This window comes from Vespa mandarinia, chromosome 16 (genome assembly GCF_050613455.1).
Source record: "Vespa mandarinia isolate Hongniang chromosome 16, ASM5061345v1, whole genome shotgun sequence".
In the NCBI taxonomy this organism is placed as follows: domain Eukaryota; kingdom Metazoa; phylum Arthropoda; class Insecta; order Hymenoptera; family Vespidae; genus Vespa; species Vespa mandarinia.
Window position 1 is genome coordinate 3250001 of NC_140825.1, and position 26708 is coordinate 3276708.

The 26708-nt window shown below is 31.9% G+C and overlaps 5 protein-coding genes across 12 annotated transcripts in view; 3 read left to right on the top strand and 2 right to left on the bottom strand.

The window, feature by feature from the left end:
* LOC118442273 (protein RUFY3) overlaps positions 1 to 8147 on the bottom strand; it is a 14097-nt gene extending 5950 nt beyond the window's left edge. The window contains exons 1-10 of one of the 5 annotated variants that reach the window (XM_035867665.2): positions 7919 to 8147; positions 5481 to 5659; positions 5308 to 5417; positions 4592 to 4799; positions 4268 to 4431; positions 4021 to 4183; positions 3833 to 3949; positions 3588 to 3728; positions 2103 to 2200; positions 1 to 20 (exon numbers count right to left, since the gene is read on the bottom strand). The exon at positions 1 to 20 is cut by the window's left edge and continues 227 nt beyond it. In XM_035867665.2, the coding sequence (XP_035723558.1) occupies positions 1 to 20; positions 2103 to 2200; positions 3588 to 3728; positions 3833 to 3949; positions 4021 to 4183; positions 4268 to 4431; positions 4592 to 4799; positions 5308 to 5417; positions 5481 to 5659; positions 7919 to 8108 (1390 nt within the window). In that variant the 5' untranslated portion in view covers positions 8109 to 8147. Of the gene's footprint in view, positions 21 to 2062; positions 3122 to 3587; positions 3729 to 3832; positions 3950 to 4020; positions 4184 to 4267; positions 4432 to 4591; positions 4800 to 5307; positions 5418 to 5480; positions 5660 to 6459; positions 7408 to 7918 lie in introns of those variants that run through there. The other 4 variants (XM_035867661.2, XM_035867663.2, XM_035867662.2 and 1 more) reach the window with 4 other exon arrangements.
* LOC118442343 (trypsin 3A1) lies at positions 7977 to 15661 on the top strand. Of its 2 annotated transcripts, none has more exons than XM_085661855.1 (7): positions 7977 to 8174; positions 14110 to 14281; positions 14427 to 14586; positions 14662 to 14867; positions 14933 to 15138; positions 15251 to 15308; positions 15369 to 15661. In XM_085661855.1, exons 2-7 carry the CDS (start codon positions 14158 to 14160, stop codon positions 15500 to 15502), a joined length of 888 nt encoding a protein of 295 aa, XP_085517981.1. In that variant the 5' UTR covers positions 7977 to 8174; positions 14110 to 14157; the 3' UTR covers positions 15503 to 15661. The 2 variants fall into 2 exon arrangements, with proteins under 2 accessions (XP_085517981.1, XP_085517980.1); XM_085661854.1 differs by lacking the exon at positions 7977 to 8174 and adding an exon at positions 13243 to 13466.
* On the bottom strand, positions 8544 to 10677 carry LOC118442276 (trypsin-1). The gene is made up of 7 exons (XM_035867669.2): positions 10361 to 10677; positions 10098 to 10260; positions 9835 to 9997; positions 9546 to 9754; positions 9046 to 9248; positions 8902 to 8956; positions 8544 to 8793 (listed from the first exon to the last, which is right to left on the bottom strand). Exons 1-7 carry the CDS (start codon positions 10439 to 10441, stop codon positions 8672 to 8674), a joined length of 996 nt encoding a protein of 331 aa, XP_035723562.1. The 5' UTR covers positions 10442 to 10677; the 3' UTR covers positions 8544 to 8671.
* Positions 15662 to 16441: 780 nt separating the features above from the next.
* Positions 16442 to 26595, top strand: LOC118442286 (transmembrane protease serine 9). Its single transcript, XM_085662006.1, has 13 exons — positions 16442 to 17374; positions 17786 to 17888; positions 18067 to 18229; positions 18312 to 18520; positions 18939 to 19190; positions 19324 to 19432; positions 24542 to 24668; positions 24744 to 24780; positions 25133 to 25301; positions 25386 to 25594; positions 25758 to 25951; positions 26036 to 26093; positions 26160 to 26595. Exons 1-13 carry the CDS (start codon positions 17267 to 17269, stop codon positions 26279 to 26281), a joined length of 1860 nt encoding a protein of 619 aa, XP_085518132.1. The 5' UTR covers positions 16442 to 17266; the 3' UTR covers positions 26282 to 26595.
* On the top strand, positions 20856 to 23478 carry LOC118442277 (venom protease-like). Of its 3 annotated transcripts, none has more exons than XM_085661907.1 (6): positions 20856 to 21320; positions 21452 to 21545; positions 21624 to 21786; positions 21930 to 22153; positions 22603 to 22805; positions 22935 to 23478. In XM_085661907.1, the coding sequence occupies exons 1-6, from the start codon at positions 21258 to 21260 to the stop codon at positions 23115 to 23117; spliced, it is 930 nt and encodes a 309-aa protein (XP_085518033.1). In that variant the 5' UTR covers positions 20856 to 21257; the 3' UTR covers positions 23118 to 23478. The 3 variants fall into 3 exon arrangements, with proteins under 3 accessions (XP_085518033.1, XP_035723563.1, XP_035723564.1); XM_035867670.2 differs by having other exon boundaries at positions 21939 to 22153; XM_035867671.2 differs by having other exon boundaries at positions 20861 to 21320; positions 21951 to 22153.
* Positions 26596 to 26708: the final 113 nt, after the last annotated feature.

The window sequence follows — 26708 nt, forward strand, 5'->3', positions numbered from 1 at the left end:
CACATCGCTCGACCTTAATTCTTAAAAGCATTGGCTCTTTTTAACGGAACAAGTAACGTAACTTAACGTAATTATGTCGACGATGAATACGCGTAATGATCCTAAATGTAATTGTGATGAATGAGCGTGGACGAAAAGTGAAAGTAATTTAGCCCGGGGACCGATAAAGGAGAAAATCTTTCTCCGCCCTTTAAAAAAAAAAAAAAAGAAAAGAAAAAAAAAAAAGATAGAACAAAAAAGTTGTATTTATGGAACTGTTTTGCGACTCGTTAATTACCACGATATTAATTACTCTCGTATATTTTCATGAAAATTCATTTAAACTATTACACCGAGAGAAAGAGAGAGAGAGAGAGAGAGAGAGAAAGAGAGATTCGAATACGAAGTTGCATCGATTTTCAAGGATTTTCTTCAACTTGTGCGTTTAATTGGCTACGATCTAAGACAATGGGAACACTAAAACTAGTTAAGTCTTACTAATCGCTCTCTGCATATCGGTGGGAACCATTGAAAGAAGTCGAATTAACGTGACAGAATAGAGAGAAAGCCTTTAGGATACTCGATTTGATTCTGTAATCTTGTTATTTCAATAATTTTAATAATATTATTTCAAAGATTGAATGTATAATAATAAGAGGAAAATTTTGAAATCTTCCATTTAAAGTTATTCATTCGAACTCATACACTCACTCGCTTTCTCTCTCTCTCTCTCTCTCTCTCTCTCTCTCTCTCTCTCTCCCTCTCTGTCTCTCTTTTTCTCTTTCTTTCACTTTTATTTAATTATTCAGAAGGACGTATTGTTTCAAAAGCGACATGGGAAGTCCGAACGTTTTGTTCAATAATAAGCAATTGAAATCATACCGTGGAAATAAAATCCATCGGCTTAATGTCGGACTTCGATTTTCTCTCTACTTTTTCTCTATAGTTACTAATATTTAATATACTGGACTTACCTTCTATTAACGTGGTACAAACGATCCCCGTATCTCGTAATAAATGAAAAATTTTAATAACAAAGAAAATATAAAAAACAGTTTGATCGACTATAAGGATTAACAAACTTCATAATCTTTTTATTTGATGATTTTATTGTTTGTAGCAATTAGTACAAGCATGCTCAGTGTCTCGGTGCAAATCGTGACAACCACATAGCTCAATGCTTATACAATAAATGGTATCTCCGATTAAATTGATCATCGAGAATATTTCATTCGAACGATACGATGCAATTTCGATGATATTCAATGTCAATACGTTCGAGCAAACGAACGATACGATATTTTTATTGCTCGATCGATAAGATAATATTTACGAAAAGAAGAACGATCGCAAATTCAGTTCCTTAAATACAAAAACATTTTCTTTCGAACGATGGAAAAATAATGAATGATGAGAAATACAATTAGTTTATGTAGAACTATATTTTACTATGATCTCGGCAGAAATCGCCTAATTGAGTATAAATCTACTTGATTATTGCGAAAGACATTATCATATAATATATATATATATATATATATATATATATATATATGTATATGTATATGTATATATATATATATATATATATATATTTATATATCGTATATTTTGATAATCCTAATTATATGTTATATACCAAGGTAAGTCTTATCGAGTAGCCATTAGTGAAGGTTTGCCAATATCCCCATCACGAGATTTCAATGTAGCAATGTAGCGTCATCTTTTCAGCTACGTATCCTATTTCTTTTGAATCGATTTTTCAATGGTACTTCCACATAAAAAATAAGTACTCGATAGTCATATAGCTTTTCAATGAATCACAAATGCACGATCGTCGTACGTGATCAGATAGAAATTGGCCGTTCGATAAAGCAACAGATTAATGACAAATTTAATATATCAATCATTAGATATTTAAATTTTGTCTATCGCAATTATTTGATTAATAAATAAATGAAAAATTTTTTTTTCAATAGGTATAATTACGAAATAGATATTAACGGATCAAATATATAAAACAATCGATTGGATATTGACGAAACAATAGAAATTCATATTGTAATGATCGAATAAACGCAATATATACAATCTTAACAATAATGAAAGACAAACAAACGTACTGTTCATCCAGTTTCTGGAATGTCTCAGTCATCGACACTGTCTTAGCCTCCAGTTTTTTGATCAGTTCTGTCTTATGATTAAGAGAAGCTTCGCATTCCTGAAATAAATTCTTCTTCAGTATAAGAGAGAAAAAAAAGAAACGAGTTCTTCGAGATCGAAATAAATATGAAATCCGATGGAATCAGAAAAAGAAGAAAATTAGAAATCGAATAGCCGCGTACTTGTGTTTCTTCTTGAGAAATATTAGATAATAGAGGGACTCGCAGAAAACTATTCTCGGGATTATTGTCCTGTATAATCCTGCGCCTGTATAGAGATAAAACGTTTCATGGTTGTAGATTTTCCTCTCAATTTCGGCGCATATTATCTCGAAGAGATATGAACTATTCGAATCGATGCTCGCGATCGAACGTCGAGCGAGAGATATGATATAATCGATGAAACGCGCGAATACAACGTGTAAAAAGGAGCGCATATAGGAAAGCGACATTTCGCGCGATAAGCGAGAAGGTCGAAATTGCGATGAAATTGCGATGAAATTGCGATGAAATTGGCGATGTAGTATCGCTTATTACGTCGTGTAGAAAAAGGAGATTTCTAACAAGTAGACTCGCTAAGAGAATTGACGAAACGAAGAATGTCTTCATTCTTTAACGGGCTTTTTCTCGTTAATAACATTCGTAGAGACAACGTCGTCGTTGGATTTGCTCCTTTTAGATTTTTCACACGATTCTTTCGCCCGTTTATTATCGATGTTACGTTGCTGATGATCGCCTGACGTTCGATCGGCCCCAACATTTTCCGTTCCAAATGCCGAACCTCTCGGCGAGGTCGGACTGTTTTTGTTTAGAATCGACTTCGATGCGTTACACGGCGTTGTCGGACTCCGAACATTTTCTCCATCCTTCATCAGGTGATTGTACTTCTCGAGATTATTCAGAATCTTGCCGATCTGATTGGTCTTGGCGTGAAGCCGGCTCACCATCTCGCCCTTCTGCGTCAGCTCGTGCTCGCACTCCTACAAGGGAAACACATCCAGAAACAGAGAATAGAGAGACGCCTAGTCTTACGCTTTGAACGAACGAAAAGAAACAAAAGAAGACCTAAGTGCCGCGAGTATTCGGGCTTGCCCCTCGTAGGACTCCCTGTACCTGATAAAATCTGAAACGTGAGTTAAAAAAAGGAGATTAGACTGCCGAGAGGTTCCGTTCGAGGGCCTAACCTTAACTAACATTCCACTTTCTACTTATCCATTGCCAAGTAGTACGTATTCCGTATAAACAAATCAAAAGAAAATCTCGTTTATGATAATAAACGTAAATATAAACTAATTATTCCTCTACGAACGCGTGTTATTGTAAAAAATTAATTATTAGTCATATATTTTCTTAGATTCATCCTAAGATCAATTGGTTTTGTTAATGAAACATTTCAAGAAATCGTAGGATTAAACTTTGCTTATCAGGAAAAACGATTCGAATCACCTGTAATTTTTTGTACATCTCCAAATTGATCAGCTTGATGTCGTCGAGTTGTTGCCTAAGCGATATTATGGTGTCCTGTTTCTCGTGGATGTCTTTCTCTAACAATTTCATCGCCACCTCCATCTCCGACTTCATGCTTATCTATTTCGAGATCGTTCATTTTATTGAAAAGCATAATCTCAACGAATAATTTTTATTTCGATTGGATTAAAAAAAGAAAAAAAAACAACAACAACAACGCGGACCTGTAATTGCAATTCCTTCTCTGTGTCCTGTCGTAATTTCTTCTCTGATTCGAGTCTACTTCTAAGCTCTTCGATTTCCGTCGTAGTTTCAGTTATTTTAATAGGAGCCTTGCCATTCTAAAAGAAAAATATACCAAATAACCTCTAATCGCAAAATTACACGTTCATCTACCGATTAAGAAGAATACCTCATTAGGATCCTTGATTTCTATCCCTAATTCTTTTTTAAGCTGTCTGTTTTCCTCTTGAAGCGATAGAAAATTATTCTTTGCAATAGACAGATCTTCTTTCATTAAAGCATTCGTCGTAGTTAAAGTTTCAAGTTTGGCTTGAAGATTTGTCACAGTGGCGCTAAAAATGTCATTTTTATTTGTAACCGATCGTTTCATTCTAATAATCATTAAGGGAATCATTAATTATCGATAATGGATTTACTTCAAGTGCCGATTTAATTCCTCGATATAATTCTTTTGATCAAGAACAGTCGTCATGTTGTCATTCTCAAGCTCGTCGTCAGGTGATTCTCCAGGTATATGATTGCTATTGCGCAAATATAACGAAAAATCGATCACACCTTGTTGACAATCGAGATCTTCTTCCTATCGCGAGATAGATATAGAGTTCGATATATTAATTTGATTTTAATGATTTCTGTTGTATTGTTTTTATGTTTGTTTGTTTGTTTGTTTGTTTGTTTGTCTGTTTTCTTGTTTGTTTGTATATATAATATGTATGTTTGTTCGTTTTCTATGAACTAACCTTTACGCAGAAATTGCAATCGATCACATTCAAACCCACCAACAAACCCATTACCACGATAGCCTCTTCGCTCATCATAAGAGCGTCTGGCTCAAAATATTCAGACAAAATGTCGTCCTTATGATCGATCAAAATCTTTAGGTAGTCTGCTAACTTCTTTTGCATGAGTGCCATACGAAGCCAGGCACGCGCCCGACCCATGGCAGTTCTGAAAATAATGATGCTCTGAAAAATGATCGAACCGGACAAATAGGAATATGCAATGATTCAAAACCAGAAAAGAACAATATTATCTTAATTCATTTTAAAACGTAAGCCGTAATCAATTAGATTTTAGCAAAAACAATTAGAAATATTTAATATCAAAAATCTTTTAAAGTAAATAAAAAATATGTTGATTAGTAATTTATTTAGATTGTCTTTTTTCGATATTTATGTTATATTTTAAAATTGAAACTATTTCTTCAAACTCATATCTTGGCAAGATAATTGTCGACAAGATAATACATCATTTATATTATAAATTAAGGAATTATAACTTAAATGCTAGAGATTATTCAAATAAACGATTAACGAAACAATTTCAATTTTGATATCAATGCATATTCCCATTAAAAGATAACGCGAAGAATATTCGAGAAAATGATAAAAAAAAAAAAAAAGAGAAAAAAAAAGAAAAAAAAGAAAAAAAAAAGAAAGTATGAAACGCGTGGTACCTAACCGTCGGCAAATCGCGAATACTTGATGTAATATCTTGCGCTTCAGGACAGTATTTCTCCACCAGCTGAAGGATGTCCCAAAGCTCCTTCTTGGGTCCAAGTAAACCCTGCAATCGAAGTTGAATCGTCGTTAATTGATCGATACGATCACTTCGATCTTACTCCTTTACCTTCTTCGGTCGTAAACCGTGCCTGAGTACATGCTCGAGAACGATGAAAAAATGTTGCAGAGGCATATGATCCGAATCGAGCATGCGGCCATATTTTAAAGAAGTTTCGATGAGCTCTTTCACGATCAATTTTGAAATATTTACGAGATTACTCCTTTCGATGATCACCGGGTCTCGTGCTGCAAAAATATTCCTTCCGTTTTCATCTTTCATTATTTTCAATGTTCAAAGTTCTTTATCTCCCCTTTTATTCTTTCTCTCTCTCCCCCTCTCTCTCTCTCTCTCTCTCTCTCTCTCTTTCTCTCTCTCTCTTGTATTCGTTCGTGTAATTTTAAATTTGCCAATTATGATTCGACTTACATTATGAAAAGCGCAAAGCGTTAGGCGCAAAAGCATACGTGAATAGATATAGTTTTTTTGTTTTTCTTATTTTTTTTTTTTTTTTTTTTTTTTTTTCTTGGAAAAGATAAATAAGAATCATGATTGATTCGAGTTGATTGAAAAAAAGCACGATAGTAATTCATGCAAAATGCGGAAAGACGTGCAAGCGGAATAGTGCAATCGTTGATGTAAATAGAGTGTTCGCGTGACTCGTGCTTGATGATATAGACAATATTGTGAAAGCGAGACCGTATTAAAAGTATGAAGCATGTAAAAACATACGAAATCGATAGAAAGACTCGTGGCCACGTGGTGAATCATATTTTAGATTATCTTCTCGTAAGATCTTTCGCCAAAAAAAAAAAAAAAAAAAAAAAAAAAAAGGAAAGAAAGAAAATGAATTCGCTGTCAGCTTCGAATATAAGAAAAATTTCCAAATTTTAATGATGGATATTTAATGACGAACACCGTTAAAAAGAAATGGATTGACGTGAAATATAATAAGGAATAAGTATGATGGAATAAGTATGGTGGAGGACGAAAAGGATGCTGAAAGAGGAAAAGAAAGAAGAAGAAGAAGAAGCAGAAGAGTACAGACACAAGCTTGAGACGTGACGCAATGGCGGCGGTGGACTTGGCGGTAATGCATCGCGAAAATCCCGCTGCTCGGGTAACAGCTGTTGCCGATGACGATGAGGATCAATACCACTAAGAGGTAACGGTGGCGAAGGCGAACGTTGTATCGAGTCTTGTAATGAAAACTCAACGTCCTGAAGTTCCTTTAAACAGAGCCACTCGCCATCAACGGACACGCGAAAATTGCAAAGGTAAATCGTGTCCTGGGCACCGGCCATGTCCTCTTCGAGCATGACCCCGCCGTGATGAAGACCACCGTGATCGACCGGAGGTCGCGTTTTCAAGCCGCTCTGGGGTTCTTGCCGCATAGAAGATCCTTCCAGAAAAACCCAATGTCTTTTCTCTTTCTCTTTTCTCACCTATGACCTCGAGACTTTATCGATCGAATACAATCAACTTGATATTACGAACTCGTTCCGCAATGCAGACAGATTAATTCTTCTTTTTTTCTTCTTTTTTTCTTAATCCTTCCACAATATTATTCTTCAAATGTCTCTCAAATCGCATCCACTTTAGGATAAATATTAGGATGATCTTTTAATATATCTTGTTTATTCAAACAAATGTTTCACCTCGCATTGAAACATCTTTGCGAATTATAAAAAATATTTCATTGGTTAATATCCGAAAATATCGTAATAACATCGTAACTGCGTTTCTCGTACGTTTTAAAACTTCAACGTTTAGTTTTATTAAATCGTATTATTCCCAAAATATTACGTCTAAAGTACCGTCGAATGCTTGATGATACACGTTACGTCGTCGTTGGAACATTTCACGATGAAAATGGCGTATTCGCCGGCGCAAAAGAATTATTGATTTTCCCGCCGATGTTACCTCCACCTAAGATAATCGATAGTTATGATAGCGACCCTAACGACATCTCTCGACGGATCTCACTTATTATATAACGATGAATAATCCAGCATGTCGGTAAGACATCAACGCGAGGTCAAAATTAATCTCGTCAAACTTATCGCAAATTTGACGATAAGAATACATAAAAACCATGTCAAATTTTCACCCACATACTCATATACACACATACACACACATATATATATAAATATATGTATTATCAACATCAGTTTCAGCATTATATCTATATCGTTAATATTGCACAAATTAATGAGTATTCTATTTGAATTGAAAAAAAAAAGAGAGAGAAATGCACTCTTTCTAAAAATCGTGTAACTTTTTTTTTTTTTTTTTTTTTATACTTGACAAAAATAATAAGAAAAATCATTGAAATGTTTAGCGTCGTAATCTGATTAGTTACTCGATATAAACGCGCGGAATTTTGAATGTATATTTAAAAAATCCCGCCAAAATTGCCCAATTATGGGCAGCGCATGAGCCTGAAGAAAAAAAAGATAGCGCTCGCGTCGTTCGACTCTGTTTGGTATGTTGTTTGTACTTACGTCTCGGCGACCACCAGGCGTCCAATTTTTTAGGTCTCGATACCACCAAATCTGGCCATTTATCTTCTCGTATGGAATAACTCGAGGGTGAACGTGAAACGATTTTTTCATTTTCATCAGACACTAAACTACCGGTCAACGATTTCTCGGACGGAGATATTGGCAAACCTTCGCTGCTCTCCGCGGCCATGTTTACTACGTAGCCACTGTCCCGGCACGAACGCGCGCACGCCCAACGATTTCATAACTTGTATTCGTATGTGCTTTCATATATATATATATGTATGTGCGCGTGTGTGTGTGTGTATAGGAACGCCTGTATGTATATTATCAGCGTTACACTGAAGCTGATTCGTTTCAATCACGTTTCCATTTCCTATTTTCATATCAATAATTTTTTTACATGAAGTTTCTCCTGCATCCCATTCGATTGGATCTTTTCAAAGATATACATTCCATTTTAGATAACAAAATAAATATTGAAATGATAATATTTTCTTTCTTTTTTTTTTTCTACTTTTTTTTTCTACTTTTTTTTTCTTTTTTTTTCTTTTTTTTTCTTATTTTTATCTTTATCATACAAATGTAAAATATTCTAACAAAAATATATATATAAATACATCGTTAATTATTATCTATTTTGTTTTAATGCGACTTCATTTTGTCATATATATTAAATATCACGTACGAGTATTGGAAATTATTTAAAAGTAAGTAAATGATTGATTAAATCAGTCTCTGTCGATCGTTTCTCTATGTACAACAATAAGAAGCGTCTTCTGTATTTTGTTTAATCCAAGTAAGATAGCGATTTACTCGAGTATAAACTCCAGGATACATAGGTTTTGCACATCCTTCGCCCCATGAGACTACACCTATAAAAAAAATGTATGAGAAAAATTTTAATGAGTTAAAATAAATTTTAAGTAATTTATTTCATATAAAAAAAAAGAAAAAAAAAAAAAAAGAAAATTTTCTTTTACCAACTATGTGATGTACATTATCGTTAAGGACATGTAATGGACCACCACTGTCACCCTAAAAAAAAAAATTCGACACGATCGATGATAAACGATCAACGATTAATCATCGATCATAATGATCAATTAAAAGAACTTTTGATATACTTGACAAGAATCCTTGCTTCCTCCCGCGTATCCCGCACAGATCATATTATCAGTGATCCTTCTCGATGGATAATTCGTTGTACGACATTCAGCGTTACTAAGTATAGGGACCATAACTTCTTGCAAAGTATTTGAAATAGGTCCTGATTCATGAATAGCGCCCCATCCAGTTACGATGCCTATTGATCCGCTATACGTTTTTCCTAAAAAAAAAATTTTTTTTTTAAATTAAAAAAAAAAAATCTCATTTTTTAGAAATTCCATTTGTATCATCCTAAATTGATTTCTTTCTTAACACTTTCGCGATCGATTACATGCTGTTACGACTTTTTGAAAATTAATACAATTGACAGTAAGCAATTTTTAGTTATACATTGTTAACAAAAAAAAATTTATATAAAATAATATCATTGAATATAACACGTTAGGGATATCAAATGTTGATATACAATTTGTATTTGAAAATGAATCAAAAAAAAAAAAGTAATCTCAAAATGTACCTTTCTCCGGCAAACATACTGGTCTCATTAAACCTTTGAACATGACAACATCGTTCAATTTGAGCAAAGCAATATCATTGTTGTAATTAACGATAGAATAACCACTGTGTTTTATAACTTGTTCCACTTTGTATTCTTGGATTTGAGATTCGATCGTCGAATTTTGATCGTGTTCCAAAAGAACGACGGACATTAAACTCGGCTCAAACCTATAGAGAAATCGTACGATTAAATCGATTCTGAAAAATTACAAATAGTATCGATACGATAGGATGTGACGTCATCGTACCTGTCGACACAGTGAGCTGCAGTTAAAACGTATCTAGAATTTATAATAGATCCACCGCAATAGAAACGTTTCTTATATTTCAACAATGCCATCCATGGATATTGATTTACTTTTGTTTCAACACCACCGACAATTCGTTTCTGTGTATTGGTCAAACCACAAGCTGAAAAGTCAAATGATCGATATAATCCTTTAAGTACGATCTAACAAAAAAAAAAAAAAAAAAAAAGAAGAAAAAAAATTTAAATATAATTTTTACATACTACAAGAAGAACATTCCTCAGGTTCTATTATCGGTGGCGATATCGTCGTTGTTGTTGGTTTACCGAGTAAAGTATAAATCCAATCCCAAAATCCTTTATCATCAGTTATGTTTGTAACTTTGCTAGTAAAGTTGTATACCTCGTTTGATAACACCGACCTTGTCTATAAGAATTATAAAAGAGAATTTTTATTACGTGAACCGATTTATCATCACGTGAAAATGAATCTTTTAATATATATGTATATATATATATATATATACCTCGTTATCAGATACTGTAGCAAATACGCCGACCGATATTGCTACGAATAAAAGCAATACGTACATTATCCCTTGCACCATTTCATGCACAAAACACAAATCGATCACTCCTATGTTATTCGACACTTCAAGAGGTACTTTAATATATCCCGGGCCAATCGATACTAAACGCTACCGAGCGTTCACTACAGCGCATACTTTCACACAAGGCTCGGCTTCCGTCTCACAACTTTATTTATACGAAATAGTGGATGGACGAGTGGCAGGAGAGTGAAAATTTAGGCTAGGCGTATGCAAATTTAGCACAAACAACCGGATAGATACATACGATACCCTATCCACGACCGGCTAAAGCCGAGTATAAACGTTAAAGATTCGCCGTCTCTTTATTCGTGATTTCTCTAAGACGAAGAAAGAGATTAAAAAAAAAGAAAAAAAAGAAAAAATTAAAAAAGAAAAAAAGAATCTAAGGACGAGTGACCCAAATAATGGCAACGACGTTAATCGCTCGTTGCTTCAAGTTTCTCTGCTCCTCTTTTTTCTTCTTGTTTTTTTTTTCTTTCTTTTTCATTTCTTTTTATTAGGATCCCATTGAAATAGGCCGTCGTACATTCTTCTTCTCTTCTCTTCTCTTCTCTTCTCTTCTCTGTTCTTCTATTCTTGTTTTCTTTTTGTTTTTTTTTTGTTTTACGAGCAAGAAGAAACAAAACCATCGTCGAAATGGAACGATCACTTCGAGATCGATCGACCGAGCGTAAAAACGAGCACGCCTTCGTCCTTTCTCGCTCGTTAATCTTCGATAGCCAAGAAGGTCGACGCAGCGAACGTAGAATCTACCTTATCAGAGCTTCGGTTTGAACAAAGTATTCGAGATAAGATGCGTCAGAACGAATGACTGTGCCCCACCTGTAACGCGTGCCAGTGGGTCAAGGTATTTGGGTCATAACACCCTCATGCGGGCGATACACCTTACTTTATTGTTTCAACGTTTAACTAAATTTATCAGAGGAGCCTCGCCTTATTTATATTGCATTCATCTCAGTAAGATCTGATTACGTTAATGTACGAGAATATATAGTGATATGATGAAAAAGACAAATTATCTGAATAGTATTTATATAAGTATTAATTAATTAATCCATTTGTGATGATAAGATTCAATAATCATCGTTAATTCTTACGATAATAAATACACTCAATAATTTAGATACGAATTATATCCACTTTCTTTTTACTTATTATGTTTCAGATATGAATGACATGTGTACACAGATAGTTATATTCACGAGACCGATAACGCGCGTATATATACTCGGAGAAGTAATTCAATTTGAATTCAATGAATATTAATTCGTTGATTGCAAGGGAAACTTGACCGAAATCATCTTTCGGTTAATAGGTTAATGCCATTAATGAACGTCGTAAAATTTCATCGTTATTTTTCATTGTGTGACAGTTCTAACGAGCAAGAAAGTTTCATCTTGGGTCGTTACGAAAGCGATATAAAAGATCTTTCTTAAGAGAATCGAATCGCGATCCAAAATTGGCCATTTAATTTTCCTTACTATCTTCAATGCAGACTTATCGAACAGAGAAAGAGAGAGAGAGAGAGAGAGAGAGAGAGAAAAGAAAAAAAACAAAAAAAAAAGAAAAAAAACAGTTTGTAAGTGAAAGTAAAATCACTGCGATGAAAGAACACGAGAAGTCTCTCTGGTGCATATCGAAGTTCCGTTTATGGAAAGTTATACAATATTTAAGTAGGTACCTAATTTACACCATCCATGAAAGAGTATTATCTTCGATGGAAATTTCCAATGCCCACGCTCTCCCTTGATCGTTCTCAACGTTCACAATTTTCATCATTCAGAGGAAATCATTGAATTTATTCTGATCATAAATTAATGATAATTACTTGCAGATCGAATCCTAACTAATGGTTTCTATAGTACCGGTTACTTCTTTAAGATCATGAAAAATGAATTGTCAAGGGGACGAAGCTTTTAACGGAAATATGAACTTCCATTTTACGAAAAAAGGGATCAAAATGAAATAATTCATAACTACGATACGATTCGGGAAGTGGTTGGAAAGAAACGTTTGACGAGAGCATTCACTTAGGTGCTTGACGAAATAAAAAAAGAAAAAAAAAAAAAAAAAAAAGAGAGAGATAAAAAGAAAAAAAGGAATGACAAGTACAATGAAAGACTAAAAGCGTATAAAAAAGGAGATATATATACACACATACACACACACACTCACACACACATATATATATATATATATATATTTACAGAGATTTACATACCCTAGATATGTTCTTCGTTGATAAAAAAGCAAAGAAAAAAAAAGGTCCATATTGTATTAATATAATAATTCACAAAAAATATCAAACGAAATGAAAAGAAAAATAAGATCGACGTTCTCATAGCCGACGATAAATTGAATAACTCGCGCTAACTTTCTCGCGATCTTGGTCGTCGTCTCTGACGAAATTGACATTGATCCAGTCTCGTGGATCCCTGAGAAAGAAGGGCGGAAAAGAAGAGGAGTGGAAAAGAAGAGATCGTTTGACATTGGTCGTTTACGATGGTAGTCGGATGATCGTATTGCGCCATCGCAATGATGAGACGAAGATACTTACGTACAACATACTTACTTACTTACATATAGTCTACGTAGAAATTTTTTCGCGTCTCATACGAAACAAGAGAGTCGAGGATGAGTGCGCAGGTGAGACGACGCCGACCGGGTGATTTAAAAGCTGTCACATGCAACATCTGCCAATGCAAACGCACCACTCAAGGCTACCGATCCCCACCTACAGCCATGCTTCATTAGTTATAATTTAGTATAAAACGGCAAAACTTCGACGACACCTTTAATACCTTTTCACACCTGGCATAAGTACGTAAACACTGCGTCAAAGTCCGTGCCCTACGTGTAACGCATCGAATTCACGCATACCAGACGTATATCGCGCAAATTTATTATATACGTTCGATCGAGATTTTAATCAGAAATAATTATGAATTGTCACGTGAAAATACCATACAAAATCATGCTCCTGTTATGTCTACATTTTTGCGTTTACGCCCTCCCACGCGCGGTAAGTGATTAAGGATCATCTTCTTAGTTTTTTTTTTCGTCCTTTCTTCTTCTTTTTTCTTTCTTCTCTTTTCTTTTTTGTTTCTTCTTGTTTACTTTCAACTTTTTCATTTTCATCATTTCAACGACATCTTTCTTTCTTCATCTATCTTGATAGTTATCTATAATTATAATTAATAATATATTTCGTTTGAATCAGCTAAAATGCTTTTTCTTTATTTTTATTCTTATCATTACATTTTCTTTATAATTTATTATACTTCATATGTATATTCATATATATATATATATATATATATATATATATATATATATATATATATGTATAGATTTATATTTACAAAATTCAAACTTTTATCTATCTATATATCTATCTTTCTATATCAATCTGTTCACTTCTATATTTATAATAATACTGCATCTCGAGTCATCTTATTATATTAAATGCCTTATAATTTTCTTTTAATAAATATATGATTTTGAGAGTTTAATGAATAATAATATTCGTATAAATATTTTTTAAATGTTATAACAAACGTCAAAGAGATCTCATTGATTATTTAACATTAGAAAAATAATGAATTCCAAGTATTAATACAATTAATTTCAATATCTATGCAACAGATCGTTTTTTCTCGTTGCAGGTGTTGCAGAAAGATAAAAGCACTTTATCTACTACAACGAATGTTCAGATGCACGCCGATGGAAGAAACACCGGCTTTAGTGGTCCCTCGATAATAGACGATATGTCTTACATCGATTATGATCCATCGAATAAAATCCCATCAAAAAGACCGAACGTTTGCAACGACTGTGGTAATTAAAAAATATATAAAAGATGAAAAAAAAAAAAAATAAAAAAATAAAAAAAAAAGAAAGAAAGAAAGAAAGAAAGAAAATATAAACGAATTAAAAATCTTCTTCGAAATATTTACAAGAAAATTCAATATTGTTATTTCAGTTTGCGGAATCGGTAGAAAGACAAGAATAGTAGGTGGAAACGAAACCAGTGTTTTTGAATATCCATGGTTGGTCAGTATGAGCAAACAGGGTGTATTCTATTGCGCTGGAAGTTTGATAACACGAAGGCACATTTTAACAGCTGCCCATTGCTTGGAAGGGTAGGCATAATATTTTTTAACAAAGTTTAATATTCTTTACAAGAATTAATAAAAAATTTTTGTAAAAATTTACAGATTCGAGACGAAGAGTATCAAACTAGTGATAGCTGATAGTGACCGAATGAAGCTCGCATCTACTGCCATAGTTCGTCGCATAAAATCCGTAACTATTCACGAAGAATTCCATACGTATAATTTTAACAATGACATTGCTCTTATAGAAATGGATAGACCAGTTTCGTTAGATAGTATCATTCGTACGGCTTGTTTGCCTGAGGACAGTGAGTAAACGTTCCAAGTTTGAGAATTAATTAATAAATTTTCCGAATAATTTGTTTTATTACAGAAGCCATAGATTATACCGGTGCAATGGCTACGGTGGTTGGCTGGGGACGTACTGGTGAAAATAAACCGGTTAGCGATGAATTACGTAAAGTTAATGTTCCGATCTTGTCTCAGGAGGAATGTGATCAAGCTGGATATCAAAAGAATCGTCTTACCGACAATATGTTCTGCGCTGGATATCTCGATGGAAAACGCGACGCATGTTTCGTAAGTGAATTCAATAAGGAAAGAAAAAAAAAAAAAAGCAAAAAAAAAATAAATAAGTGTAAAAAAAATTAAATATAAATCGTAATCTTACGTGTCTTATCTGTAATTGAAGGGTGACAGTGGTGGTCCTCTTCACGTCAAAGGATCTTATGGCCATTTGGAAGTAATCGGTAAGTAAAAAATATAATAAAATATATAAATAATATTTCATTTATATAAATATTATATAGGTATAATATCTTGGGGTCGTGGTTGCGCGAGGCCAAATTTTCCTGGAATATATACAAAATTAAACAATTACATGGGTTGGCTAAAGGATCATCTTGGTAACGAATGTGTATGTCCGCCCCCGCATTCTCTTTAAAACTTAAAAAATCATATTTTAGAAACGTTTAAAAGGACAGCTCGAGTTATACAAGAGCTTGTCGTTCGTCTGATCTCAAAAATACAAAAGTCAATGTTAGAAATCGTGAAGACATTGAAGAACGTAAAATTCCTTAGTATTATTATTTTATATATATTAAGTAACGCTAATGTAACTATAAAAATCTAGTCGTATATATATATATATATACATATATGTATATAGTATTATTTAGAAACGCAATCGACGTCTCGTTTCCTTAATGATATTTATTAAATAAAGATTATAATGAAAATATCGATTATCTTTTTCATATTTTGATATAAGTACTTCTAACTTAGCGGAAGAAACGTTTTGAAAGGGACGTGAAGGCGACAATAACGAAAAACCGGGTCACTAGTCTGAAACGTTTTGCTTTCAACGAGCGAAATGTGGGTTAGTGAAACCATCGAACCGTTACCAAGAACGCAAGATTCTTCCGAATCGAGAATTGTCAATGTCTACGATGCAGTATCGAACGTAATAAGTACGCAATAATTCTCAACTATTCTGAACACGGAAGAAAGTATTTCATAAAGTACGATTATCTTCGTAATTTTATATCTAAGTATGTCTTATATCTTACTATAGAAAAAGATTATATCAAATCTTTCATATTTCAAAAATTTCAATGGATATTTGATCGAACGATTCTATCGATAAATTTTAATCATTTTTTAATATAACAATAAAAACATATCCCCTCCTCCCCACCCCCCAAATAATTCGTTTCCAAAGCATTCCTTACGAAAGAGAAATTTATCAAAAGTAGTACATGAATGTGTCTCGAATTTCGAGAGTGGGGTTACCAGTTACAATAGGATGACTCTAACGTCTCGAGCGTATATATCATGGTGGGAAATAGCGATAGTAGAGAGTGACTATGATGGATGTATTTGAGACAAGGCTGTAAAGATTAGTTCTCGTCTAGTCTCTGTTCGGTGTAAGAGCTAAGTGTTATTAGTAAGAAAATTGTGAGTCTAGTCTGTCTCTTCGTATTGAATTATAATCCATGTGGAAAGTAAAAACCTTAGGGAAAAAATATAAGTTAGAAAAAGAAGATCACTGAGATACATATATATATAAAATCACCAAGTATATATATACGTATATATAAAGAGAGAGATGGAGAGAGAGGAAGGGATAATATCGGCTGTCAATGAGTGGTACAATGCTTGACGATTACAAACTTTTTCTTCATTGGAGAAAAAGATATGAAAGTGACGAAATTTGTAAAAGGAATAACGAGTCGACACGCGACACATACTGAATGAAATAGAGAAAAGAGTGGCAACAAATCGATAGAGTGGAAGAAGAACTTTCTTTGCGAGCGTAAAGAGTCAGGCTGAGCCTTGATCGACCAGTTTACTGTCTTTTTGGTGCCACGGTGAAAGCGTCTGCAGTGAGCTCGATCATCGCAAATCTCACAACTTCTGCTTACCTTTCGGGAATCATTAAACGAATATTTTTCTACTTTATGTATATATGTATATATACATATATATGTATATATATATATATATGTATATATATATATATATATATATAAATATCTCTTTACTTTCCTGTGTTTAATCAACTAACGGATACGAACAGATACAAAACGTGCGATCCGATGTGAGATCGTTCAGACGAACATGAATAAACGTCAAGTGTTAAACGTGTGCAATCGATAAAAAAAAAATCGATTAGGTATATTTCAAAGAATATCTTGTGCTACGAAAGATGAACTTCCGTTTGTTGAAGTTCAAGATCTTTATCCTCTTTCTCGTTATGTTAAAGGAAGTATACGCTAAAAGTTTTGACCTTGAATCTTCGACGTTGAATAAAACCGTGAGTATTATTTTCAGATCCTTCGATTGAATTATTTTATATTGATATTGGAATATATCACTTTATCGATGACTTTTTTTTTCATTCGGTTTCAATAATTAATTAATTCTTTTAAAAAGCATACATCAAATTTTCTTATTAATTTATCGAATTATGTCAAATTATGCGTGTATATATATATATATATATATATATATATACTCGCATAAGGATAAAACCTTTGCTTAGCGATGTGAATGATTTTGTGAGAGTTAGACCTTGACCTACAATTCGAATCATTGTCACTTTCCCTCGTCTGGCACGTTCCTGTCAATAATTTGCTTTGAAAAGTGAGCGTACTTCCCGCATAGATATTACCTCGTATTTCTTTTTTGTTTCTTCTTTTTTTTTTTTCTACTTTATTTATTTCAGCAACCTAATAATCGTACTGGAAAATTTCTGTTCGATGAATTATTTGGCGTCGATATCACTGGTGGTGCCGATGACGATGAAAAGCTTCGAAATTGTACATGCGGTAAAACTCGTTTTCATTTAACAATTTTCAAAAGAATCAAAAAAATCCCCCAAAAAAAATCCCCCCTCAAAAAAAAAAAAGAAAAATAAAATAAAATATAAAAAGAGAAGTGTATATTTTCGTAAAATTTCGAAATCGTCTTTTTTTCTTGTTTTTTTTTTTTTTTTTTTTTTATCAGAATGTGGTATAACTAATAAAGAAAATCGTATCGTTGGTGGACGACCAACGATACCAAACAGATATCCATGGATCGCTCGTTTGGTTTACGATGGACGCTTTCATTGTGGCGCCAGTCTAATTAATAATGATTATGTCATTACAGCTGCTCATTGTGTACGAAAGTATGTATTAAAACAGATAAATGATCGATCATAAAGAACGAATAATGTTATGAATTGTGTTCACTGTTTTATTTTCTTTCAGTTTGAAACGATCGAAAATTCGTGTTGTACTCGGTGATTATGATCAATATGTGAATACCGATGGTGTTGCTATAATGAGAGCAGTTAGTTCCGTGATACGTCATCGAAATTTTGACATAAATTCTTATAATCACGATGTGGCTTTGTTAAAGCTTCGTAAGCCCGTCAAATTTTCCAAAACTGTTAGACCTGTTTGTCTACCTCAAGCTGGTATCGTATATTATTACGTTTATTTTATCGATATTAACACATTAACAACCGATAACGTAAAATAATGATTTTCGTAAATTCGTGTTATTCGATATCAGTTTGTATAGAATTACACAGTTAATTAATAATAGATGGTATTAAATTAATAGAATATAATTACGTTTCCAAAATTTATATAATATTTATATTTATATTATATTTAAATTATTTATTTAATATATATATATATTTATTTATTTATTTATTTATTTATTTATGTAAATATAGGTATAAAAAAAGTAACAAGTTGTTCGTATAAAATAATAACGATAGATTAGAAATGATATTTAATCGTACAGAATATCGATTGTTAAAGCGTTAAAAAAGGATAATAATTAATATATACATTAATCATATCATATACCTTTTATTTCTTCAGAATCTGATCCTGCTGGCAAAGAAGGTACTGTCATTGGATGGGGACGTACGTCAGAAGGAGGTATGTTGCCAGGAAAGGTTCATGAAGTACAAGTACCTGTATGGAGTTTGACACAGTGTCGGAAAATGAAATACCGTGCAAATAGAATCACTAATAATATGATTTGCGCTGGCAAAGGTACTCAGGATTCTTGCCAAGGTGACAGTGGTGGACCTCTTCTTGTACACGAAGGTGACAGATTGGAAATAGCAGGTAAATTCTATTTAAAAAAAAAAAAAAAAAAATAAATAAATAAATAAATAAATAAATTTATTTAAAAGATTTCTCTATCTATAATTTCTTTACTTTTCCTTGTTAATTTACTATAAAATTATTTATTCTTTAGGTATAGTTTCCTGGGGCGTTGGTTGTGGTAGACCTGGATATCCTGGAGTTTATACTAGAGTTACTAGATACTTGAAATGGATCAACACAAATATAAAGGAAGGATGTCTGTGTATTAATTAATACTCTACCTCGATTTTATTACGACTGAATATTTAAAAGCTTTCATTTTGACGAAATAGAAACGATACTTAAGCAAGGAAATTTTAAAGATGATAGAATGACACAATTTTATCTGCCGTATGTTGAAATACAAACGATTTAAAAAGTTTCTCTGTGAGGGACTTCACACGTATGTATTTATTACGTTAGAATCGTACGGTACAATGGTCAAACGTTCGTGGAATAATACTATCGCATAACGGTTTATTGTCGAATCAGAATGCTTATCGTTCAGTATCAAAAAAAAAAAAAAATAACGTTGATATATATATATATATATATATCGTACGATAACGTTAAACATTATTAACGATAAAAAGATATTATTTAATAAATTATTTATAAAATATTCATAATTGCATATTCAACGTCCCACTCTTGATGAGTGGATACATATTAAATCGAATTTTTATAAAAAAATTGATTTTTTTTATTAAACTTTGATAGGAACTTATTAAAACATCCCTATTTCGAATAAAATCGACTTCGTACCGCAGGGTAACTTGCAAACGATACCGGATGACGTACAAAGTATTTACGTATGCATGCGCTTATAGTGAGATCAAAAAGAAGTCGCGTAAACAACTTCCTCCGTTCCACGCGCAGAAATCTACATAATACGTCCTTTCGAGGCAGCTTTTTGGGTTGCCTCGATGAAATACGGTTCCCGAGAGAGATCCAGCCCATTCGTAAGCCTGTTTATAAGCCATTTCAGAGGGTGAACAGGCGAAAAAGTTTATGGCGATCCGAGATAGTCGAATAAAATTGGTATTTTATAGATAACTAAGTGTGTGTCTGTGTATGTAATATACATATATCTGTACGAAATGTAATCTCACTTATAGTATAGGTTAAAAATTGTTTAAAAATATAAGAAGACAATAATAATTAATAATAAAATCTACGAATTATTATTATTATTATTATTATTATTATTATTATTATTATTATTATTATTATTATTATTATTATTATATACATAAACACACACAAATTAATATTATTGTATACGCAAATAAATATTATATATATACATATATATAATTATTATTATATATATATTAAATTAATATTTATTATTACTTATTTACATATATATATATATATATATATATATATATATAATATATACATTTATTTATATATATATATATTATTCATATTTAGCTAAACTTAAGATTAATTGATAAATAATTCGATCATTCATTCAATGGAAATTTTATTAATTAATTTTAATTTTAAAGAAAAGAGAGAGCTTCCTTTATTAATATATGATATATTACTTTTTTCTTCTTTTTGAAAAGAAAAAATTATTTACACACACATAGCTCCTTCTTAATAACCACTAAATTTGCATTCCTAATTTTGGATAGTATTAATTCGATGGTTCGTCAACAAGAGTTCTTTGTGACTTGTGACTTGACCGTGAACATGAACGTGAACTGATCATGTGTCGTCCGGTCGGCGACCAGTCGGCAGTCGGCCTCCTTCCTTCCCCCCCTCCCTCTTTCCCCGAATACCAATTACTTCTTCGACCTCGCTATTTCTCAGTCTACCTGGGACACTGGCGATAGTAACTGCGTGTCAGGGACATGTCCGTGACTTTATCCTGACGGTCCCCGCGCGGTGACCTTCTATTCTTTCATTAAGAAATCGATTTTGATTTTATCTTTATAAAAGAAAAAAAAAAAAAAAAAAAAATCAAACAAACCAAAAGAAAAGAGAAAAAAGGAAAAGAAAAAAAGAAGATATCATAAATAAGTTTGTTGAAAAATGAAAAAGTTTCTTTGTTATCTCGGATTCATCGTCATTCTTTTAATTCAGAAAGAATGTCAGGTAAGTGTCAATCGATTTGATTCAATTGAAAAAGACAGTATTTTTCTTTTCTCTTTTTTCCTTTTTTATTTATTTATTTATTTCTTTTTTTTTCCTCTCTTATTAAAACATTTTCATTTAAATGATTTTAGGCAGGACAAATAGGCGAAAATATGAAAAACTTTTTTGGTCTCTTCGGTAACAAACCACCGGACACTAAAGAACCACCTGCGCCATGTTACTGCTGTCAGTAATTTGTATTATTAATTTATATAAAATTTATATTATATTATCCTTTGTTTTATCTTTTTATATTTGATTTAGCATGTGGATTACGAAACGAAGAGAGTAGAATCGTCGGTGGTCAAACGACACGAATGAACGAACTCCCATGGATGGCAAAACTGTCCTATTTAAACAAATTTTATTGCGGTGGTTCTTTGATAAATGATCGTTATGTGTTAACCGCGGCACATTGCGTTAAAGGGTAAGTATGATCAAATGAATATATATATATATATATATATATATATATATATATATATATATAATTAGATACATTAGACAAATTACCCAACTCGATAAAAATAATAACTTTTGCTTTATTTTTCCGTCGCCGGATTTGATCAGTCCCTCCAGTTTTATTTTCAGGTTTATGTGGTTCATGATCAAGGTCACATTCGGTGAACACGACAGGTGTATCGATAAAGGTATTGAAACAAGATACGTCGTCAGGGTGTTAACCGGTGATTTTAGTTTCCTCAACTTTGATAACGACATCGCACTTCTTCGGCTTAACGATAGAGTTCCCTTCAGTGATACGATACGTCCAATATGTCTACCAACTGTAAAAGGTAAATACATAATTATGATAAAGTTATCTAACTTTGAAATCTATATAGAAAGATGGTCATATCGGAATGGATATTTGACAATTTTTAACTGATCGATTGTTGAGTAAATCCGCAACGAACGCAACCCTGTTTGATCGTCATTTCATTGCATATTGCACTGACGATTGCGATGCATCGCAATGCGCATAAATTTGTCAGTATACGGGTACCTTTTTCAATCGAATCAACTTACAACTGCGTAATAAGAGATTTCTCTTAGTTCCGATAAAAATTAATCGAACTCAATGACGAGATGCTTCATTGAATAATATTGAAATTTATCGTCTAACTCTTTCCTTATAATTTCTTTAACTTATTTTATCGTACTGTTCCTTTAAAGAAAAACTTTTGCGAATTGTTTGAAATTCTTTTTTTTACTTACAATATATCGGGATATATCGATGATCCAGAGAACGAATACATTGGATCAAAAGCGATAGCAGCTGGATGGGGTACTCTTAAAGAAGAAGGCAAGCCATCCTGTTTGCTTCAAGAAGTCGAAGTTCCGGTTATGAGCTTACAGGATTGTCGAAACACCAGTTACAGTCCTCGTATGATCTCTGATAACATGTTATGCGCAGGATATCCGGATGGAATGAAGGATTCTTGTCAGGTAATGATTAATGTCATTTATATCAATGACAAAACTGTCTTAAAAAAAAAAAAAAAGAAAAAATAGATAAATGTATGTATGAGATATACGAATGTTTAAGATATATGTAATGTATTATCATTACTGTAGGGTGATAGTGGTGGACCACTAATAACCGAACGCGAAGATAAAAGGTATGAAATCATTGGTATCGTCTCTTGGGGAAATGGATGTGCTCGGCCAGGATATCCTGGTGTTTATACCAGAATTACCAATTATTTGGATTGGATCTTAAATAACTCAAAAGATGGTTGTTTCTGCGATAATAATTGACTTCAATTTCGTCGAACTTATCAAGATCTTCCAACATAATTAATGTTATATATATCGAACGTTTATGTTATACAACTATTCAAACGCTTATGTTTCTTATCAATTAGAATAGTCGATATTTTTTTGATTCGACGCCATTGAAAAATACTATTTATGTATTTATATTTAGATTGTTATATCACTGTACGAGATTTATACGAAAACGAGATTACGTAGATATAAGTTCGCTCGTGTAATAAATATCACTGCGTTATCTTACTCGACTTCATTCTTATGGAATGATAAATAAAAAAGATTACAAATTTCACTCTTATTCTATACACACACACATATACACACACACATATATATATATATGTATGTGTGTACATTAAAAAAGATAAAAATAATAATTAAACGATATAATTGAAATAAAAGAATTTTTTTTAATTTAATCACAAAGTAGATTCTTTCTCGTACTTTAAATGCTCAACCAGTCAGAATTGAAGTAACGGTATCAACCGATGGGACCGGTTACTAACTACGTTGGGCGTCGCTCGGGTGACGAGTAAAAGGAAAAATGAGATCTGTCCTACAGTCGTAAATCCGCGTCGTGAACGGATTTACGAAAGCAAACAGGCTTCATTCGACGTCTCAGTATGGTAATCGTGAAGATGCGGGCCCAGATGATCCCGCTATACGAGCCAAACCAGTCGTTTAACGGACATCACTGCTTGAAAAGACAACAAGCCGTAGAATCAGTCTAAGTAATTTCATAAATGCTAATTCATTTGTCACTTCGGCATTCATGAAAGAAAGTATTGTTTTATTTAAAAAAAAATTTTTTTTTCTCTTTTTTTTTTTTTTTTTTTTTTTTTTTAGATATATATTTACAAATAAAATCGATGTTAATAATAAATCGTAATAAATATAATATAATTAAAAATTATTATATATAGGAAATTTAATTTTTAAAAAAATTGTACGAACACTTTTGTAAATGATGTCAGATTGCGACATATCAATCATTAGTCCATCGAATCATATAATAGAAAAAAAAAAAATTTTCGTAACCAAATAATTTCTCATGGATCTAATATTACTATTAAACGCAGGAATAGAAATTCGTTTGTTTATTTTAAATATTTTGTCGTGTAAAATATCAAAAAAGAAAAAAAAAAAAAAAAAGAAAAGAAAAAAGAAAAATAAACATTAAATTGCAAATTATCGTCGACACTCTCTATCATTCTCTGTGTCTTACAATCTCATTACTGCGTTATACATAACAATATTATTATATAATAATTATTAACTATTCATTTTTTCAAAGTTATAAATGAAATTACTATGAAGACGAATATGGCACGTAATTGTTTTTTAATCTTACGATTCGATACGAATCAACGTATCAATTAACAACGCTAAAACTTCGTTGGCTAGTTTAGAAATTCGTTTCAGAACGTACAGACGTCTCTTGTTGTTTTAACGAAGAAAAAAGTACAAGGGATGAAAGTTTTATCGGTGACCCTAATAGGGATTAGAATTTTTATCGTAATAAATGTACTTTGCAAAGTTCGTTAATTTAAAGAAAATCATATCGAATTAATTTCGTTACGATTAATTGTCTAATTATGATTTTGTTTTCAGGGAAAAAAGCTTGAATTGAACGTGAATTTGAATTGTGGTAAATAATTTGAAATTCTTTTCATACACACACACACACACATATATATATATATATATGTCATGTATTAAAATGGATACAATTCGTTGTATGGATCAAGTAAAAATATTTCATTCTTTTTTATAAATAACAAAAAATTCTCATTTTGAATTCTTAACTTTTGCTATAACAAAAAGCCATTGTTTATTACATTTTTTTTTAAATAACTTACATAACATATTAATATCTTTACATTTACTCAAAAATTCGTAAAACTCACGTTGCTTAGTCTAAATAATTTTTATTGAAAAAAAAAAAAAAAAAAAAAATTATGAAAAGATTTTTTTAAATCATCCATTTTTAATAACGTCAGATTGCGGCATATCGATCGTTGGTCCATCGAATCATGTAATAGGAGAAAAAATTTCGAAACCACATAATTTTCCATGGATCGTAGTACTATTAAACGCAGGAGCTATTCATTGTGGCGGAGCATTGATAAACGATCGATATATATTAACAGCTGGCCATTGTGTTAAATGGTTATTATATTTTTTGTTTTTTATATTTTCTTCTCAATTTCATTGATATTCTTCGATTTATATTCTACAATTTAATTCTAATAGGACAAAGGCAAAGGATATGACCGTAGGATTAGGTATTCACGACGTAGATGATCCAAATGATGGATACATTATGCCTATCGACAAAATGATCTTACATGAAAATTTTACAAGTCATATTATACATGACAACAACGACATCGCATTAATCAAATTGAAAAACTTAATAAAGTATGACGATCATGTGCAACCAATTTGCTTTCCGAACAAAGGTAAAATATATTTTTTATTATCGAAACTAAAACATATGTCAGTTTGACAGATACTTGCAAAAAAAAAAAAAGAAAAAGAAAGAAAAAAAAAAGAGAAAAATCGTGTTTTCTAACTCTAATGCCAATTTAAAAAATACCAAAAAAATAAAAAATACTTTGACAGATGCCAAATATACTGGACAAAAGGTCAAGGTAACAGGATGGGGAGCAGTTGCTGTTAACGGAGCAACTTCAAAATTTCTTCGTGAAACTAATTTAAACGTATTATCAATGGATTCTTGTAAGAACACTTCCATTGGCAAGCATTTAACAAATTCTGTAATATGTGCTTACAACGATAATACAGATGTCTGTCAGGTAGAATACATTGTTTTATATATAGATTTTATTTATAAAAATTAATGAATTTAAAAGAAAAATATATCAATCTCGTAATTGTAGGGCGACAGTGGTGGACCAATTTTTATAGAAAGACCAAATGGAAAGAATGAAATGATCGGTAAGAAAAACTTTTGTAATTTTATTTCTGATAAATTGTAATTAATAAATTAACGTTTAATTTAAGGTATCGTTTCTTGGGGATTGGGTTGTGGTAACAAAGGCGTACCTGGTGTATATGTAAAAATTACGGATTACTTAAATTGGATAAAAGAAAATACTGCCGATGCTATTTATTGCAAGGATTAGTAGAATATAAATTATAATTGATATGCAATGTCGTCATTTTTAAAATTGATTATATAAATCTAATTAAAAAATTACGATAGAAAAAATAGATAAATATTGCTCGATTGTTTTTAATTATAAGGATTTAAAATTGGCAATGAATCATCGTTTTTGTTAATAATTTCTGCTTACCATTGCAGATAATTAATCATAAGTGCCATCTGTGAAGAATAAAGCGAGCATGTAGGAATCCACTTTGTCGGTGTTTAATCAAAATAAATGTGCATTTAGCATTTATTGAGATAAAAATTTGTTAAATAATCTATATAAATATCGTTTACACATATTATTAAATAGTAAAAAATATCTACCAAGATATAATATACATATAATTATATTGTTATAATTAACAATAATAATATTTAAATATATATATGTATATATAGAT